Source organism: Esox lucius, chromosome 18, assembly GCF_011004845.1.
Source record: "Esox lucius isolate fEsoLuc1 chromosome 18, fEsoLuc1.pri, whole genome shotgun sequence".
In the NCBI taxonomy this organism is placed as follows: domain Eukaryota; kingdom Metazoa; phylum Chordata; class Actinopteri; order Esociformes; family Esocidae; genus Esox; species Esox lucius.
The window spans coordinates 12,398,230-12,415,200 of record NC_047586.1 but is presented as its reverse complement, the minus strand read 5'-3'; the positions used below and the strand labels follow the sequence as shown (position 1 = coordinate 12,415,200).

The following is a 16,971-nucleotide window of genomic DNA, read 5'->3' as shown; positions in this document are numbered from 1 at the left end:
AGGCCCCACCTTGCAACTTACAGGACTTAAAGGATCTGCTGCTAACATCTTGGTACCAGATACCACAGCACACCATCAGAGGTCTAGTAGAGTCCATGCCTCGATGGGTCAGGGCTGTTTTAGCCTCAAAAGGGGGACCTACACAATATTAGGCAGGTGGTCATAATGTTATGGCTGATCGGTGTATGCCCTCCAGTAACAGGTTGGTCAAATACGCCCTCTGCTGGACAATGTCGGATAAACTCATTCAAACTTTGTAATGCGTTTTCCAGTATTGAGAAAAACAAATTGCTCCCACGTGAGCCCCAGCTAAAACTTTGTTCTCACACACCAATGTGGCCCCCTGACCCCAAAGTGTTAAATACAATGTTTAGTATTTGTCTTTTTCTAGACTGACTTAAATTGTAGCTACCTCTTTGGGGTAGGATGTATTTACTAGTGAGTTGTGTAGTTGTTCCACTGAGCGATCTTAAAATGTTTGCACTAACTGTAAAAGGCTCTGAATAAGAGTGTCTGCTAAATGACTAAAATGTAAAAATGTAATAAGGACAATGTCTAGGTCATTTGTCACCAAGTTCAAATCTACTGTAATGGACTCACTGACTACAAATTAACAAAAAAATTACACAAAATAACAACTACTGACCAAACTGACTGTGCTGGAAATCCATTAAATTAGTTGTTTATTTTTTTAAACATGTTCCCATGTCATCTTTCCACTCACAAAAGCCAGAGTACAAGATACAGAAGCAAAACAAACTTCTAATTTTGAAGAGACAGATCTGCAGCTGTATTGTGTTTCCACTGACTATATCATGGCTAACTTTGACTAATGACATAGACACAAGATGGTGATGCGTAAGCCACGTATTGTATAGTACATATCTATGTATGTGACAGGTTTAACAGTTGGATGTATTCCTTTTAAATCGGGGAAAAACAGTGTATCCAATTAATTTTAAACAAACTGAAATACAAATAAATACATTTTAGAAAAATTACTAGGTAAAATTTAATAAGTTAGACAATGCATTGTAATGTAATTTTCTATACCGAAATGTTACTTGCTCATTATTTGCTACATAAATACAACGCTAGGAAAAATGAATATATCTATCAACCAAATTAAAACTATTTTCCTACAGTTAAATATTGACACAAATATTAACAATTATAATAGCTAAATCTCACATTCTGTAGAAAACCATAATTAAAGTACTGGAAATATTCCAAATTCCCCGTATAAATGTTTGGATTTTCAGAATTTTGTTTGTTTGGATGAGAATAAAAATAATTTTCCAGTAAAAACAAATAAATAATAATAATATCAAAATAAAGTTGACTGGAGGGGAATACAAAAGCTCTTCCTGTTAAAACAAAGAAAAATGTAAAAATACAGTGTTTTGGACTAATGATGGAATTGGCAATTATGCAAATCTTACAGCATTATATAAACTCCTGTGACAGTTCAGAGAAGTTCAATGAAATGTTCTGCTGTAGTCCATTACAATTCATCCTGTTCTGTTATTCAGGTATACCCATAATCTCTACAATCACCCTCTGGGTGGCGCTGCGACATCATTTGATTCCTACTTCCAAGCATTTAGAAGTGTATTATTTTTACACTTATAAATATTGCATTTATGGAAGAAACCGTAAGTCAACAGGCTTTGTGCAGAATTTGTATGAATGGTTGAAATCTCAAGACAAGAATTTACAATGTTCTTTGTAACCGACCAAGATAATGTTTTCCAAAATAGCTCAATATGGTGGAAATATATGGTGAGATTTGAATGGAGAAAGTGGATCTGAGAACAGCACTGCCTTTCTTTCAATTATATTAGTATAGACACACAGTCTGATGACGTACTTAGGGAACATTCTGTCTGTTTGGGGTTTTGGGTAACACACGTAACATCTTTGGACATGTCTGGAGAGAGGCATCATTAAAAACACTGGCTTGCAGGAGTTAAATGGGACACCGGGACCAGGTCAAGGATCCTGCATAATCTTTTTTGGTGTAGTTTTGTATAACTCAGTAAATAGGTTTAAGTACCAATTCATAAACCAGAGATGATGGTGAACGTGGACAGTAATGGATCGTCAGATACAGGATATGTAATAGGTGTACTTTTACATTTAAAGTTCACCCTCTGTAAACAAAACATGGCTCTGTTTAACCAGACATGGGTTAATATACATACGGATTAGAGTACTTGCTATTTAAAATGCCCTTTTTTAGTTGGGCCCACTGAGAACTAAAATGGTTAAAAGCAAAATGTCAACCATATTTTAGAGGATTTTTAAACTCCTATTTCAAATATTATTTTCAAAAACCTGTGTTGAATTTGGAATATTTTAAATAAACGTGAAACTGATGGAGATTTTGAAGAAAACAGTATTTGAACCCACATCTGGCTAAAACCACTACAGTGTATAAATACTAATATTACAGGACTCTAATGCACTGATGGTCATTGGCATATGCCCCATATTATATTAATGCACAATCAATAATTTTAAATTAGGTGCACCAGTGCAACTAGAACATTTTGTGACTTTAGATTAAACAGCCCAAATGGTTTTCATAGATGCAATAACAAGGTCAATGGAACAGGGACCATGATGGATAAAGGGACATAGTCACTGGCACACAGTCAAAAACTCTAATCTAGAGTATATTCATCAAATCTGTCATGGTTTACTCTAATCTACTGTATACTCATCAGATCTGTCATGGTTTACTCTAATCTACTGTATATTCATCAGATATGTCATGGTTTACTCTAATCTAGTGTATATTCATCAGATATGTCATGGTTTACTCTAATCTAGTGTATATTCATCAAATCTGTCATGATTTACTTGTAACAGGCCAACAATGTGGTTACTCAGGTTAGATGTCTTATCCTGCTATTTTCACTGTATAAAATTGAGAAAGGTTTAGAACAAAAAGGCAGCTAAATGCTACTACCTTTTTGTATATAAACAGTTAGTAAATCCTGCATATATATATATATATATATATATATAGTTTTTAATCTGCGGAATTAGTCACTTGTTTTTAGGTGTAATGAAGTAGATTAGTGGCAATGACATGAACATCCACTCCTCGGCCACTTTATCAGGTACCCCTGCCAGTTAATGGAAATAGCCAAACAGCAAATAATGTGGCTGTAACTCAATATATAAAGCCTCCAGACATGGACATTACAAATCGGGAAGACCCGTGATCTAAGCAACTTTGATTGTGGTGTTTTTTGTTGGTGCCAGACGTGGTGGCTTCAGCATCTCCAAAATAGGTGGCCTCACGTACTGAAGTCTCTAGAGTTTAGAGAGGTTGGCATGATAAACAAAAAACCTTGAGTCAGTAGCATTTTTGTATGCTAAAACCTTGTTAATGAAACATATCAGAGGAAATATAAACCGTGGGGCAATAAGATAAAATATAAAAGATTTCCTCACTGAATCATTTCCTCACATTTCCATTACTATGGTTGCGTTCCACTGACCTCTTTACCGCATTGGTTGGGTACCAAATTTGTTAGTGCGCCTTTTCAATTCAAATGCACACATGCTTCTTCTAAAAACAAGTTCAGCGTAGAGCCCTGCAATATACAGACCCAAATGTTTTTATATCAAGTAACCTCAGGAAATGTTGCCGAATGCATTGTCATCCTCACATCTATTGAAGGACCCATCCGCCTGTTTTGACTACAGTGAAGTCTCACGGGAAAAGCTGACTGAAGTTTGCATCTTGACGCCATTGGTTGGATTGTCTGAAGGGCTTCCAGTAGGGACCTAAGATAAACATTCATTTGATTTAGTCTTACACTGCATTGTTCTTGAGACAGTGGGTCTTCTCATCACTCAAGTGGCTATTGAATAATGTTATAAAGCCAGCATTCATTAAACCAACACAGCAGGTACATAATCACAGTGCTCTCTGAGCTAAATGCAAAGAATGTTACTCACTGCTTGAAGAGCTTTGCTGTCAAAGCCAATGTTGACATTGTTTCTTTTCAGTTCAGATTTTATTAAGGCTGAAAAACAAGTGGTAGAAATAAATAAACCATCCTCAAACAATAAATAAACATACAGTGTTGTGGTGTAGCCTACATATGGAAGACAGTCACCCATAGAAAAGAGCAGAATACAGCAGAGAGCTAACCAACCGGTGAGGAAGATGCCCAGAAAGATCCAGCCACAGAGGAACAGGTTCCCAGCCGTGGGGTTATATTCTGTTGTTAGTCTTCCCTGGATCAATGTGAAGACAATGCCAAAAACCTGAAAGAGGAACGAGCAAGGAGACATTGAGCTGAGACCCACACAATACCCTTGAAGTTCCTTGATGCTCTACTAGCATAAGGGAGACTAACAGAAAAAAAACAGACCTCTGTTTGTCCAAAAAAAAAAAACTTAAACATAAAAACTTGTTATTCTTTGCACATGTCTGGTGCTTACCTGTGCAAATGCATTAAGAAGACCAGAAGATGTCCCTTCAGATACAGGATATGTAATTTCAACACCAAATTCAAAACCTAGAGGCAGGTAACCCGTCATGAAGAACCTAGAGAATAACAACGCAATATCAGTGAAAAATTTCAATATGGTAGAAAGCAACACTGCTGGCTAAAATATTTTTGTAATTAAACATTCAAAAATAAAAAACTCTTTCTAAAATAAAAATTTAACAGATTACTTGTGTTGTTTAAGGTTAAACATCACCTCAGGCCATAGCATAAATAATAAAAACACATATAACTCAAGGTGCTTCACCTTGAGGACATACATTAGCATGCCAAGCAGACGTCTCAAAGGTTAACTACTCAGACTAAAGAATAATAAACACGATGTGCAACAAATGCTATTTTATAAGCATTTAACCTCTACATAATCATTTAAATGATCTCGTTATTTATATTCCGATAGCAAAGCATTTCCTTTGTGTCTACAGTATCCTACAGTAACATATGTCAGTTATACAAATGAACCCCACCCAATTATGATGTTGTCTTCAGCCTTACCCTAGCACTCCGGCAGTGAAAAACACCAGGTAGATGTTTTTGAGGTCCAGAGTGAAGGTGAACACCAGCATGCCGATGAAGGATAGAATGTAAACTATCAGAGTGGTCATTCTGAGAAACAATCCCAAGACAGAACCTTGACATAAATACAAGTGAACACATTCAATATGGAGGCTCACAACTAAGGATACAATAGACAGGAAAATCTGTCTTCTCCATGTCTCAGTTACTTACACAGCAGGTAAACCATATTACAACCCCGCTTCAAAAAACGTTGGGAAAACAGAAAAACAGAATGCAACGATGTACAAATCATTTAAACCCTATGTTCAATATACAATAGTACAAAGAAACTGTGAAATGTTTCATTATTGCCAGCAACACGTTTCAAAAAAGCTGGGACAGGGGCAAAAGACTGGAAAAGTTGTGTAATGCTAAAAATTAAAGAAATACAACTGGTGGAACATCTTACTACTAATTAGGTAAATTGGCAACAGGTCAGTAACATCACTGGATTATAAAAAGAGCATCCCAGAGAGGATGAGTCTTTCAGAAGTAAAGATGGGTTCACCACTCTGTGAAAGATTGCGCAGGCAAATAGTGCAACAATTTAAGAATAACATTCCTCATTTTAAAATGTGGGGATCTCATCATTGGTAAATCTCATCATCAGTACATCATTGGTGCATACGGTACATAATATCATTAAAAGATTCAGAGAATCCAGAGAAATCTCTGTATGCAAGGGACACGGCCGAAAATCTATACTGGATGGCCATGATCTTCAGGCCTTCAGGCGGCACTGCATTGAAAACATACAGCCTTCTGTAGTGGACATCACTGCATGTTCTCGGGAACACTTCTGAAAACCACTGCCTGTGAACACAGTACGTCGCTGCATCCACAAATGCAAGTTAAAACTGTACCATGCAAAGAAGAAACCAAATATAAACAAGATCCAGAACCTCTGCCGCCTTCTCTGGGCCCACTCTCATTTATGATGGACTGAGGCGAAGGGCAAAACTGTCCTGTGGTCTGACTGATCACTTTTTGGGAATCACCGGTCACCCATTGGAAACATTTGGCGCATTATGAAATGAAAAATACGACAAAAGCGACACCGAACTGTTGAGGAGCTGCAATTCTATATCAAGCAAGAATGGGAATACATTTCACTTTCAAAACTACAGCAATTAGCCTCCTCAGTTCCCAAACACTTACAAGGTATTGTTAAAAGAAGAGTTGATGCAACACAGTGGTATATAAGTCCCTGTCCCAACCTTTTCTTTAACCATGTTGCTGGCATCAAATAAAAAATGGGCATGTATTTTTCCTAAAACAATTAAATGTCTCATTTTCAACATTTGATATGTTGTCTTTGTACTATTTTCAATTAAATACAGCGATATATGATTTGCACATCATTGTATTCTGTTTTTATTTGCATTTTACACAGCGTCCCAAAATTTCTGGAAACAGGATTGTATATAATAATTTCCATTATAATAATATTCATTCTAAATATTATTCTAGCTAGTGGTTACATACCAAACCCAGCACCAGTAAAGCATATCAGCACTTTTCAGAATTTCCCTAAATCTGATTTATTAAAATTAGTATATTACAACATACCTGCATTATTCTATATGGCAAGAAGTAGTCTGATTATCTAGGATAAGTTCAACAAATCCATATCTGTCTTAATATCACTTCACATCACTTCAGCTGACACCATGGAAAAGTCTATAAAGAACCCTAGCATTTTAAATAGACATAACTGCCTTTCAAAGTTCAAAATTGCATCATATGTAATGTTGTTTCATGACTGCCACCTAAGAATGAAGGTGATTTATGTCACTCATTAGCATTGTACTTGGGCATGGTACCTACTTGTAGGTTTTGGTGTGATCCAGCCACAGTCCACAGATGATGGAGCCCACCATTCCAGCCACCACCAAGGTGAGGCCAATCCGGCCGGCATTCAGTTCCTGGTTCTAGGGTGAGAGGGTTCAAGGTAGTGTAAGGTGAAGCAGGTTTCTCAAAGGCACACTGTAATAATACTCACATAAAGGTTAATGTCTAAGTGCACTTAGCTAGAGCCTGAGGCACAAGACTACCAGACAAAATAAGAAATGAAGGCATTATAGGACCGCAAAGCAGTTCAAATTGGTTTATGGGATACAGTTCAAGGATTTATAGAAAGTATTGTTTTGTCATCCAATATTTTACAGGGAGTTGTGGTCGCTACTAGAGATCCCAGAAAGTGGCTTGTCTTTCAGTCTTTCGGCCAGCCCTGACTGACTTCCTCCATAAGTAACCAGGCATGCGTGAAAAGTAGCTAATGAACTAGCAACAGAAGACAATGGACTTGTGCCACGTCATGTTTTAGGCTCTCATTTAACTATATCAGTGAAAGCCCTTTACAGAAATGGTTCACATTTGTCTTATGAACACATAGTGAATAAAATTATATTTTTAAAACACAATATTTGTACTCCAATTACCTCATAGCAAGCCATAATCATCTGATTGAGAATTGTTGAAACAGAATAGAAAGAACCAGTCATGATACCTAAAAGAAAATGTGAATAATATTTTATTAGTATGTTTTATCCCGCTGTAGTTACATCAATTCTATGAATCTGTATAGTACACTAAAATGAGAAGACCCAAATACCAACTAAATAAATCCTCTAGAAGACAAATACAAGAAATAATTGGCAGAAATGAACATGCATAAATGGCCTAAGCACTGAGCAGAGTAAGCTAGAGCACAGACCTGGCAATTAGTCAGATGTCTTAACATAATGTGAGGGTAGCTTTATATTACATAGTGGAATTGAGTGGTAAAAACTTGATCACAATGTAGTACAAAGACTACGGCCTGGTATCACAGTGTAGCACAAAGACTACGGCCTGGTATCACAGTGTAGCACAAAGACTACGGCCTGGTTAGACCAGGATATGTCTGGGACCTCACCATAACTGACGAGCAGCAGGATGAACGGTTTGTTCTTCAACAGGTTGATAATGGATTGCCTGTAGGAGTAGTCTTCAGGGGCGCAGTCAGGCAGGACAGCCTGAGCATGGCTGGGGGGCAGCGGGGGTCTGTCTTTCATGACTAGGAGAGAAGAAGCAGTCAGCACCACCTGGAGTCACAGTGTCACAACATGACGATCAGCACTGCAACACCTTCACCAGACGTCTGTGAGAGCAGTAACTCACAGGCCATCCGGTCTGCAGTGGTGTGTTTGCATGGTTGCCATGTACGGAACATTCCTGCAGTCATTTGGCCCTATGGGGTTAGTCACAAGACACAGAAGCTGGGGTCTTCAACACAGTTCCCGCTGAGCTAATCTAGTGTGGGATTCTCCTCCAAACCTAGTCACAACACAACCGACTCGTCTGTCTCACATCAGTTAGCACCGGTATCTACAGCTCCCAAGTGATTTGCGGAGAGCTGAAGTTCTTCCAGGTCTTCCCAACCATTGAATCACACGGGTCGAATTGCATTAGGGCATAGTCATTCACTCCATGAATTCAGCTTAGCTGGTACCGGAGGTAGTCACTGGAGCGTGATCAGACCAGGAGATTCCTGCTGAAAATGTCAGCCCACTACCCAGGCGATGCTGCAGAATGGGCATCACTTATGGGGCTACCCAGCCACTGATCAGCTGGTGGCAGAGCCAAGACTTAAACCCAGACCGAAGTGGTCAACTTGGTGCAAGGCAGATGGCACGATGCGACTTCCACTTACCAATTACTGCCAAGATGAAGAGAACAGTGGACACTATAGCTGTCCCATAAAACATAATGCTTATGTTGTATCTCATCAGCTCCATGTCTTCCACAGTGTTAGGGACCAGGACAGGGGGAAGCAAAAAGCCAATTGCAGTGCCCAGCTAGAAGGATCAGATGACATCAATTAATGTAATCCATCAAAGTAAATTTTCTATTACGTTAATTTTTGTTTTGTTTAAGGCTACATACATTTGTGTAGTATAAGCATTTACACTCACCTAAAGGATTATTAGGAACACCTGTTGAATTCTCATTAATGCAATTATCTAATCAACCAATCACATGGCAGTTGCTTCAATGCATGTAGGGGTGTGGTCCTGGTCAAGACATTCTCCTGAACTCCAAACTGAATTTCAGAATGGGAAAGAAAGGTGATTTAAGCAATTTTGAGCGTGGCATGGTTGTTGGTGCCAGACGGGCCGGTCTGAGTATTTCACAATCTGCTCAGTTACTGGGATTTTCACGCACAACCATTTCCAGGGTTTACAAAGAATGGTGTGAAAAGGGAAAAACATCCAGTATGCGGCAGTCCTGTGGGCGAAAATGCCTTGTTGATGCTAGAGGTCAGAGGAGAATGGGCCGACTGATTCAAGCTGATAGAAGAGCAACTTTGACTGAAATAACCACTTGTTACAACCGAGGTATGCAGCAAAGCATTTGGGAAGCCACAACACGCACAACCTTGAGGCGGATGGGCTACAACAGCAGAAGACCCCACCGGGTACCACTCATCTCCACTACAAATAGGAAAAAGAGGCTACAAATTGCACAAGCTCACCAAAATTGGACAGTTGAAGACTGGAAGAATGTTGCCTGGTCTGATGAGTCTCGATTTCTGTTGAGACATTCAGATGGTAGAGTCAGAATTTGGCGTAAACAGAATGAGAACATGGATCCATCATGCCTTGTTACCACTGTGCAGGCTGGTGGTGGTGGTGTAATGGTGTGGGGGATGTTTTCTTGGCACACTTTAGGCCCCTTAGTGCCAATTGGGACATCGATTAAATGCCACGGCCTACTTGAGCATTGTTTCTGACCATGTCCATCCCTTTATGACCACCATGTACCCATCCTCTGATGGCTACTTCCAGCAGGATAATGCACCATGTCACAAAGCTTGAACCATTTCAAATTGGTTTCTTGAACATGACAATGAGTTCACTGTACTGAAATGGCCCCCACAGTCACCAGATCTCAACCCAATAGAGCATCTTTGGGATGTGGTGGAACGGGAGCTTCGTGCCCTGGATGTGCATCCCACAAATCTCCATCAACTGCAAGATGCTATCCTATCAATATGGGCCAACATTTCTAAAGAATGCTTTCAGCACCTTGTTGAATCAATACCACGTAGAATTAAGACAGTTCTGAAGGCGAAAGGCGGTCAAACACAGTATTAGTATGGTGTTCCTAATAATCCTTTAGGTGAGTGTAAGCTACAGTTAACACTGAATAGACAACAGAATTTAAAAGAAGCCCAGTACACCCATGGAATGCTTCAATACAAACCTGATTCCCCAGCACAGCCATGGCACATGCAGTAGAAACCTCCTTCGGGCCAAACCACACTGAAGCAATCCTAGAGGGAAGCCCGAGGATAAAAACTTGGGCTATGGAACACATTATCTGTGCAGCCATTGTCACACCGAAAAGATCAGGCCGTACGCTAGCGCATTTCATCCACGCCCCGACGCAGTTCAAACCCGCGCCCATCAGGGCAGTTATTTTAAGTCCTTTTTTATCCAGTAACCACGTCGCCGGAAAGATCAGAGGAACGTACGCGACCATGTATACTATTGAAAGCAAGTCGATCTTTTCGCTGGATACACCGTAGAAGTGAGTAAAAACGTTGGTGATGATGCTGTACTGGATCCACTGAAAAGCGTTAACTAGGGAGTAGAGACTGAACACAGCTAACACAGCAAACCTTCTGCAATAGAGCTTCGTTTCTAGACTTTCCTCTCCAGGAAGCATAGCCTGTTTCTCATCAGGCGGGATCTCCTGTTCCAAAACCTTCGAGACCAGTTCTGTCGGATGTGCTGCTCCATTCATTAGATCGGAGTACTGATCCTCGGTTGGAACGCCCTTGTCCACCCGGGTCAGGCATGAGATGTCTATTTCGTCAGGTGCGTTGTCACACCGCAGATGCTCCTGTACCAACTCACCAGCCACCATGATGTGCGACGTCGCCTTTCTCTTGTCATGAACCACGTTAACGCCTATTTAGGTCAGATAGAGCATCCCGTTATTTATATAATAAGATTCAAACATTTCAAAAAGCCATTTCTAGGGTATGCTATCTTTGCGCTAAACGTCTGCTTTTGCACGCTTCTCTCCGTACCGCTTTTAATGGATGGGGAGGGGATTAGAGAACCCGGTAGGGCACATTTACATCTGACACACGCAAAGACTTCCGATGATGACTCAGGCCAATCAAAATCCCGAATTAGTCCTCAACGCTATCTGAATCAAAGTGGGCAGGAACCTTTTTACTTCGGGTAGGTGAAGCATCAAGCATAAACTCTATCATTTCCGAACCAGCACTGAGGCTGTTCAATGTTTCTGTTAATTAGAGACACATGGTCTCCTCATTGTCTTTCCATAATCTTAATCTTAGTTTAACCCAGAAGGCATACAGTGGCTATAGAAAGGCTGTTGACCGGACATCTACGCTGCCTCCACATTGTAACAATGCCTGGTTTCGAAATAATACTCGTACCATTCGCGCATCTTCAGAACGTGTTCAAGAGGACCAAAACTGAACTACCAATCACGCTGCATTATAAATAACTCGTAACATTGCTATTTTGATTCGCTCGAACACGCAAATAAGAAAAACAATTGTCTGTCCCCATTCATTCCATGTAAATTAATCTTAGAGAAGTTAAAGATCTTTTTTGTGCAAGTTCATTCTTTTTGCCACCTCTCAAGCACCCTTGGGAAGTCAAAGAGGACAAAGGAGATGTTGCACATTTTTGTTGGTGAGAAAAGCCCTATAGATAGTTGAAACTATGCAGAGAATCTAACGAACTTTCCAAAAAAATTGTATGAAGGCTACCTGCCGCATTGCTTACGTGTAATATATAATAATTTGTTGCTTTTTATTGACTCAAATGTTATCCCATATAGGCCTAATAACTACAATAAGTAAAAATTGTTACAGCCACGCCTTAATTATGAATGTTTTGAAAACGCAGATCTTCAACATGTACACAGATATAATTTTGAAGGGCCACTGTGTAGGAACATGAAGTAAAAGGATGTCTATGTTGTCACAACTTGCATTGTTGTGAGACATTCTCAGGTTACCAAATCCATGGAAACCGTTGCAAGGTAGGATATGCCAGAACCAGTACAAAGGTACGTGCGGTCATTATGAAAGTAGATCCGATCTTATTCTGCAGTGTTAAAGGCTATTAAATATGTCAAAATCCAAAGATCCAAGAAAATCCAAAGCTATGTTCGAGTTAAACATGCGGAGGGAAACGTGGTGTCGAGTAGATAATCACAGCAAATGGGAAAGAGCAGAAAATAGGCATTTTGACTGTCATTTGCGAAGCTCCTGGGACTTTAAATCGCTCCAAGCAGTGACTCCGGAGCAACGGTCTGGATGGACTGCTGGGCTGGTCACCAAATACCCAGAGCGAAAACACTTTGAAGAAAGCCGTAAGCATTATTTCCATCGTCATGGCTATTAGATGATTGCCTGTTGGCCCATATTGTTGTCATGGTTGATTCAATTTAGACACAAAGCAGAAATAATATTTCTGGATTAGGACATTAAGTGGTGTTTTTTTCTTCAGTTAAGGTTTTTGAAGGTTAAAGAAAAACAGTCTATTATTATAACCATGTTGCTATATGGATGACATTTGAATGTTTTCCGTTTTCAGACAAGGTCCACCTGGTATGATCTTAAGGAAGCCTTCAGCACGCATGGAATATTTCTTCATTAAATGTCACTATGAATTAGCATGAAGAAACACCCTTCCCTTGGGCACTTTATTTCACAACAATGTTAATCACAGCATGAGATATCACAAAATGTGTTTTTTATTTTTAGTTTAACCTTTATTTTATCACACGAGGTCATACTGACACCAAAGGTTATTGACACAAGTTGTTAACAATTGAAGGCACACCCCAAAAGGAATAATAATAAAAAAAACTATAAAAATAAAACATGAGTATTCAGTTGATAAGACACAAACACATTTTTCATGGAAATATTCCTCTATCATCCTTTTGATTTGCCCTTGACGCACAATCAACACAGTAATAACAAAGTCATTATTAGGGAATGCAAACAGCTACTACAGAATGCTATGTGTGATTTTATCACACCTTATATACAGTGGATATAAAAGGTCTACAAACCCCTTAAAATGCCAGGTTTTTATGATGTAAAAGAATGAGACCATGATAAATAATGTCAGAACTTTTTCCACATTTAATGTGACCTATGATGTGAACAATTCAATTGAAAGACAAATTCAAATCTTCGAGGGGGAAAAATGAAAAATAAAAACCTTACACCCCATTTTGTAACCCTCCATGGCCACTGATGGCCTCAAACTTGTGCAACAAAGTAGGAGTAATAACTGGTATAGGATTGCAAAAACCGCACATATTAAGACCTGTCTAAACATTCAGCTATGCAATCCCGATTTTAAGACACACACACCCTGTTCGTTCATAGCTACACTGTCATTTGTAGCTCATCCAGAATGGATGTTCTACAATGAAAATAGTAATCACTTTTACAACTTTGACAACACTCGGTAATATCCTATATCCAGTAGTTAATATCCTATATCCAGTAGTTAATATCCTATATCCAGTAGTTAATATTCTATTTCCAGTAGTTAATATCCTATATCCAGTAGTTAATATCCTATATCCAGTAGTTAATATCCTATATCCAGTAATATTCTATATCCATTTACAGTACAACATTCCAGTGCAAAGCCTGTTCTTATTCTTGCCAAGAACCCAGTGCATTACACTTACACACAGTCTAAAAACACAAATGAAATCTACTGTAAATTCAGCTCCTTTGATATTTCTAATTGCTTGATGAAGTAACAGTCCACTCTTACTTAAAACAAATCTGAAATAGGCACTGGCAGTGCAAAGTAGGACCCCACCCTATGGAAACTGTTAGAAAAGTGTACGGGTGGACTGGACTTTCTTTAATGAAATGGGGTGCCAGGGCCAATTTTTGGATGCAGGCAGCTCCTAAAACAGTGGGTGGTTGTATAATGAACATTTACCAGCCCTGTCCAAAAGTCAGACAGTGCCAAACAATAACACATGCCGGAAAGTCCAGCTAATGTCCCGTCCACATCAGCTGAAGGGGAGACATTGTTGACTTTGTCTTAAGACCTGTTTTGCTGGGTGCCACCTGTTTAACTTTGTGGAAGAATGCTTTCTGACAGATGTGCTTTTTCTTCTAAAGCTCATGCTGAGTTTCCAGCGTGTTAGGAGAACCCCACAGTGCTTGGAATGGGGGCAGAGGTAGGGAAAGATTAAAAATGGCAACTTAACTACATGATCTAAAAAACATAGGCTTAGAATAACTCAAGTTGGAAATTCCATTAAACATTATTGATTTTAGGTTAAAACTATGTAGCCCTCTATTGCTCAACATCATAACGGACTGCTCTGCAAGTTCTACCTGGTGAATGTACATAAAGCCAATTAATGATTTTCACCACAGTATAGCCTCTGTAGTTATATTATATTACTACTATACTACTATATTCTATAGTACATCTCTGCTGATGGAAGTGACTGGCACATCCACACCAACCTCCTGGAGAGTGTTCCAGATCTGTAGGACACATTTTTTTCTTCAGCATTATAAGCATTCTTTGATCATCCAATGTAGAGGGTTTCCATGAACTAACAGGTCATTTGTTAATCCTAAACAGTATTTTCCTTTTCTATAATTACATTCCATACTATTGTTTTTGGTAAGCCTAAGGTTTTCAGTTTTTCCCCCATGTGTTATAACCTCACAATAGACTTCAAAAGCAAAGGCAAAGTCTCGAGTCAAGCCTAGACATTGACAGTTCTCTTATTCTAGCACATATTACATGGAACACAACACCTGACTAAATACAAGCCCCATTCTAAGCAAATTATCCCAATGCTTCAAGTGCCCTGATATAGGGGGACAATTATATGAAATGTTATAATTTCTAAATGGTGAAACATACACTCACCTAAAGGATTATTAGGAACACCATACTAATACTGTGTTTGACCTCTTTTCGCCTTCAGAACTGCTTTAATTCTACGTGGCATTGATTCAACAAGGTGCTGAAAGCATTCTTTAGAAATGTTGGCCCATATTGATAGGATAGCATCTTGCAGTTGATGGAGATTTGTGGGATGCACATCCATGGCATGAAGCTCCCGTTCCACCACATCCCAAAGATGCTCTATTGGGTTGAGATCTGGTGGCTGTGGGGGCCATTTCAGTACAGTGAACTCATTGTCATGTTCAAGAAACCAATTTGAAATGATTCGAGCTTTGTGACATGGTACTTTGTGACATGGCATTATCCTGCTGGAAGTAGCCATCAGAGGATGGGTACATGGTGGTCATAAAGGGATGGACATGGTCAGAAACAATGCTCAGGTAGGCCGTGGCATTTAAACGATGCCCAATTGGCACTAAGGGGCCTAAAGTGTGCCAAGAAAACATCCCCCACACCATGACACCACCACCAGCCTGCACAGTGGTAACAAGGCATGATGGATCCATGTTCTCATTCTGTTTACGCCAAATTCTGACTCTACCATCTGAATGTCTCAACAGAAATCGAGACTCATCAGACCAGGCAACATTCTTCCAGTCTTCAACTGTCCAATTTTGTCACACCCTGATGTGTTTCACCTGTTGTTTTGTCCCCGCCCCTCACCAGGTGTTCCCGGTTCCCTATTAGCCCCGTGTATTTAAACCCTGTTCTCTGTTTGGCAGTTGCCAGATCGTCTTGTCCTGTACAGTCGTTTCCAGCGTTCTGTGTTCATCAGCCAGTCTACCCGTCCTTCTATTCCCCGGTTACGACCCTTGCCTGTTTTCCGGATTACGAGCCTGCCTGCCCACTCCTGTACCTTCGACCATCCGAACGCCCGAGAACGAACACTGCCTGTCCCCCACCACGAGCCTGCCTGCCCTATCCTGTACCTTCGACCATCTGACCGCCCGACAACAAACCCTGCCTGTCCCCTACCACAAGCCTGCCTGCCCACTCCTGTACCTTCGACCATCTGAACGCCCGATAACGAACCCTGCCTGTCCACCACTACGAGCCTGCCCACTGCCTGGTTGTTCAATAAATACTTTGGACCGCCCTCCTCTGCCTCTGTGTCCGCATTTGGGTCCCCACCCGTTCATCGGTGTGATAAATTTTGGTGAGCTCGTGCAAATTGTAGCCTCTTTTTCCTATTTGTAGTGGAGATGAGTGGTACCCGGTGGGGTCTTCTGCTGTTGTAGCCCATCCGCCTCAAGGTTGTGCGTGTTGTGGCTTCCCAAATGCTTTGCTGCATACCTCGGTTGTAACGAGTGGTTATTTCAGTCAAAGTTGTTTTTCCATCAGCTTGAATCAGTCGGCCCATTCTCCTCTGACCTCTAGCATCAACAAGGCATTTTCGCCCACAGGACTGCCGCATACTGGATGTTTTTCCCTTTTCACACCATTCTTTGTAAACCCTGGAAATGGTTGTGCGTGAAAATCCCAGTAACTGAGCAGATTGTGAAATACTCAGACCGCCCGTCTGGCACCAACAACCATGCCACGCTTCTTTCCCATTCTGACATTCAGTTTGGAGTTCAGGAGATTGTCTTGACCAGGACCACACCCCTAAATGCATTGAAGAAACTGCCATGTGATTGGTTGATTAGATAATTGCATTAATGAGAAATTGAACAGATGTTCCTAATAATCCTTTAGGTGAGTGTATATACAGAAATACCATCAAATAAATGCAGAGAATCTTTGATTTCAAATAGCCTCTGTAATTGTTTGATTATAAATCTGAAAATGTGACGTGCAGAGTCAAAAAAAGAAAAAACCTTGCCAATATTATGAAATATGTATATTCTAGTAGACCACATCCTCCCAATTTGAAAACAACT

General features: G+C 40.0%; 1 protein-coding gene across 2 annotated transcripts; it reads right to left on the bottom strand.

The window, feature by feature from the left end:
* Nucleotides 1–655: 655 nt before the first annotated feature.
* Nucleotides 656–11,197, bottom strand: flvcr1 (FLVCR heme transporter 1). 2 transcript variants are annotated; one of them, XM_020056115.2, is made up of 11 exons: nt 10,338–11,191; nt 8,785–8,929; nt 8,008–8,148; nt 7,532–7,599; nt 6,918–7,021; nt 5,028–5,138; nt 4,465–4,570; nt 4,176–4,287; nt 3,976–4,043; nt 3,684–3,801; nt 656–1,367 (listed from the first exon to the last, which is right to left on the bottom strand). In XM_020056115.2, exons 1-10 carry the CDS (start codon nt 11,001–11,003, stop codon nt 3,715–3,717), a joined length of 1,608 nt encoding a protein of 535 aa, XP_019911674.2. In that variant the 5' UTR covers nt 11,004–11,191; the 3' UTR covers nt 656–1,367; nt 3,684–3,714. The 2 variants fall into 2 exon arrangements, 1 of the variants encoding a protein (XP_019911674.2); XR_828538.4 differs by lacking the exons at nt 656–1,367; nt 3,684–3,801; nt 3,976–4,043 and having other exon boundaries at nt 5,028–5,163; nt 10,338–11,197.
* Between the last annotated feature and the right edge of the window lie 5,774 nt (nt 11,198–16,971).